The sequence below is a fragment of the Phyllostomus discolor genome, chromosome 4 (genome assembly GCF_004126475.2).
Source record: "Phyllostomus discolor isolate MPI-MPIP mPhyDis1 chromosome 4, mPhyDis1.pri.v3, whole genome shotgun sequence".
NCBI lineage: Eukaryota > Metazoa > Chordata > Mammalia > Chiroptera > Phyllostomidae > Phyllostomus > Phyllostomus discolor.
Genome location: NC_040906.2, coordinates 47,915,505 through 47,917,900, shown reverse-complemented (window position 1 = coordinate 47,917,900; position 2,396 = coordinate 47,915,505). Strand labels below are relative to the sequence as shown.

Genomic DNA, 2,396 nt, shown 5'->3' with positions numbered 1-2,396 from the left:
TAGTTGTATATGTGTGGATTTGTTTCTGACCTTGCTATTCATTCCATTGATCTATTTTATTTTTTTATATGTTACTAAATTCAATATGAAAATATTTTTAAGACCTGGGGGTGAGGAACTCTCATGAATGAGATTGATCTGTAATTTTTCTTTCTTGTAATGTCCTTTGGGTTTGACATGAGTTATACTAGCCAGTCTCATAAAAAGAGTTGGGGGATATACACTTTTCTCTCTTATGTCATTACTTTTACCCATTTATTCTTGTCTCAGAATAAAATTGTCAAGAACCTCCCCCAAATTTATATTTTTATTAACATTTCTTTAATCATGTATATTAGCTTAAGGGAGAATAATATTCTTCTACATGAGTTTCCCCTTTCTGGAATTTGGTGTGACTCTATATTTGTTCAATAGTCCTTGTGTGTTTTTCAAAATTTTTATTATTTTTATCATGTAGATCTCATAACTTCCAGTGGGCAGAATTTTAAAGATGTCCCTCCAAGATTTCCATCCCCTGGTTACTAAATAAAACACTACTCTAGAGCCTTGGCCAGTGTGGCTCAGATGGTTGAAGCATCACCATATAATTGAAAGGTTGAGGGTTTACTCCCAAGTAGGGCACATACCGATGTTTCAGGTTCAATCCTCAGTCTGGGGACTAGTGCATGACATCCCAGTTTCAATGCATACAATCCTGGATGTGGGCACCAATCCTGGGTCTGGGCACATACGACAAAAGACAACCAATCGATGCTTCTCGTATAGATGTTTCTCTCCCTTCCTCTCTCTCTGAAAACAATGAAAAAAATGTCCTGTGGTGAGAATTAAAAAAAAAAAAAGGAAAAAACAAGTAGTCTAGGTACTACAGTGAACCACAGTTACAGATGTAATTAAAGGTATAGATTATCCTGAATAACCTAGCAAAGAGAAATTTTCTTTTTTTTTATGTTTACCCTTATTTGTTACTCTTAGAAGACCTCATTTATGGCTGGACTCAGACTTAGAGATAGAAGCTCTCAGAGAGGACAGCCTACATCTCTTGGCAATTTGTTCCTGGCATTTTTCTTTGGCATCCTTCTCCCTCTTAGCCAAAAGTTTAGCATGCTCAGCGGCCTCTTCCTTATTTTTGTTAGTATGTTGCTTCTTCAGAGCAATACACCGATGTTTGTGTTGCAGGACACGTGGAGTAAAAAGACACTGAATCTTAGGTGCTTTGGTTCTAGTTTTCTTACCTTCCTTGTTTAGGGGTTTCCTCACAACATATTGGTGGACCTCATCTTTTTTAGAGAGGTTGAAAAGTTTGTGGATTCTGTTAGCTCTTTTGGGCCCCAGGTGACCAGGCATAGTACTATCAGTGAGACCAGGAATATCTTTCTCCCCTTTTTATTTACAATAACCAAGTTGAGAACACTGAGATTTGGCATCCACAATGCAACCCTGAACTGATTTTTGCTTTTGCTCTCCAGTCCTCCTTGGTCTGTAACAGGAATGCCCCTTGTTCAGCAGCAGGTGGGCATGACCATGGGTAAAGAAACCCTGCTCCATGGGGAAACCTTGTTGGTCATTCCCACCATTGATTTGAACTACATAACCCTTCCACTTTTCACCCAGAGCATCAACAGCAACTTCCGTGGCCATACACTTCTCATAAAAAGTATGAAGTTTGCATTCATCATCCACTTCAATGAGTTTCTGACAGCCTGTGGCTGGGAAAGAGATGTTCAGCTTCATCCTGAAGCAGCCATCTCAGAAGTTTTCTTTCTGGAGTCAGAAAGATGTGGCATAAGAAGGAAGGTGAGGAGATACAAGCAGAAGAGGAGGTCAGAGACATTCAAAGTATAAAAAGGACTCGACCCATTGCTGTTGACTTTCAAAATGAAGCAAAAAGATCATAAACCAAAGAATGTAGGCAGGCTCTAGAAGCTGAGAATGCCTTCTGGCTGATAGCTAGCAAGCAAATGGAAAACTCAGTCTGGTTCTGGCCAAGATGAAGGTATAGATAGAAACTCTTTGCTTCCTTGCACAACCAAAAGGAAGATAACAATCAATCTAAAATCAATAAACAACCAGAAGGGCCAGAAAATCAAACTGCATGGAACTCTGACAACCAAGGAATTAAAGAAATTGTCAGCCAGAACAACCAGACTGGTAAGAACCTGCAACAAGGCAGTGGACTGTGAGGAAGGGGCCAGCTGAGAGAAACCTTGAGGAGGCTGCGGACTGCGTGGGTGGGGATGGCTGAACGAGAAACTGAAACTCCACAGCTGACTGTGGAGTATGGCGGGGGTTGCCACAGTGGGAGAAACTCCCAGTCTCACACAAGAGTCCACTGAAAAGTGTGCTAGAGATGAATAGGTGAGCCTCATTGTTCCCTCTCTGGCCCCTCCTCCACAGAC

General features: G+C 40.9%; 1 protein-coding gene across 1 annotated transcript; it reads right to left on the bottom strand.

The window, feature by feature from the left end:
- Positions 1–945: 945 nt before the first annotated feature.
- On the bottom strand, positions 946–1,740 carry LOC114495180 (40S ribosomal protein S6-like). Its single transcript, XM_036022553.1, is given in 1 exon segment — positions 946–1,740. A coding segment is annotated over 1 exon segment (753 nt). The 5' UTR covers positions 1,732–1,740; the 3' UTR covers positions 946–978.
- Between the last annotated feature and the right edge of the window lie 656 nt (positions 1,741–2,396).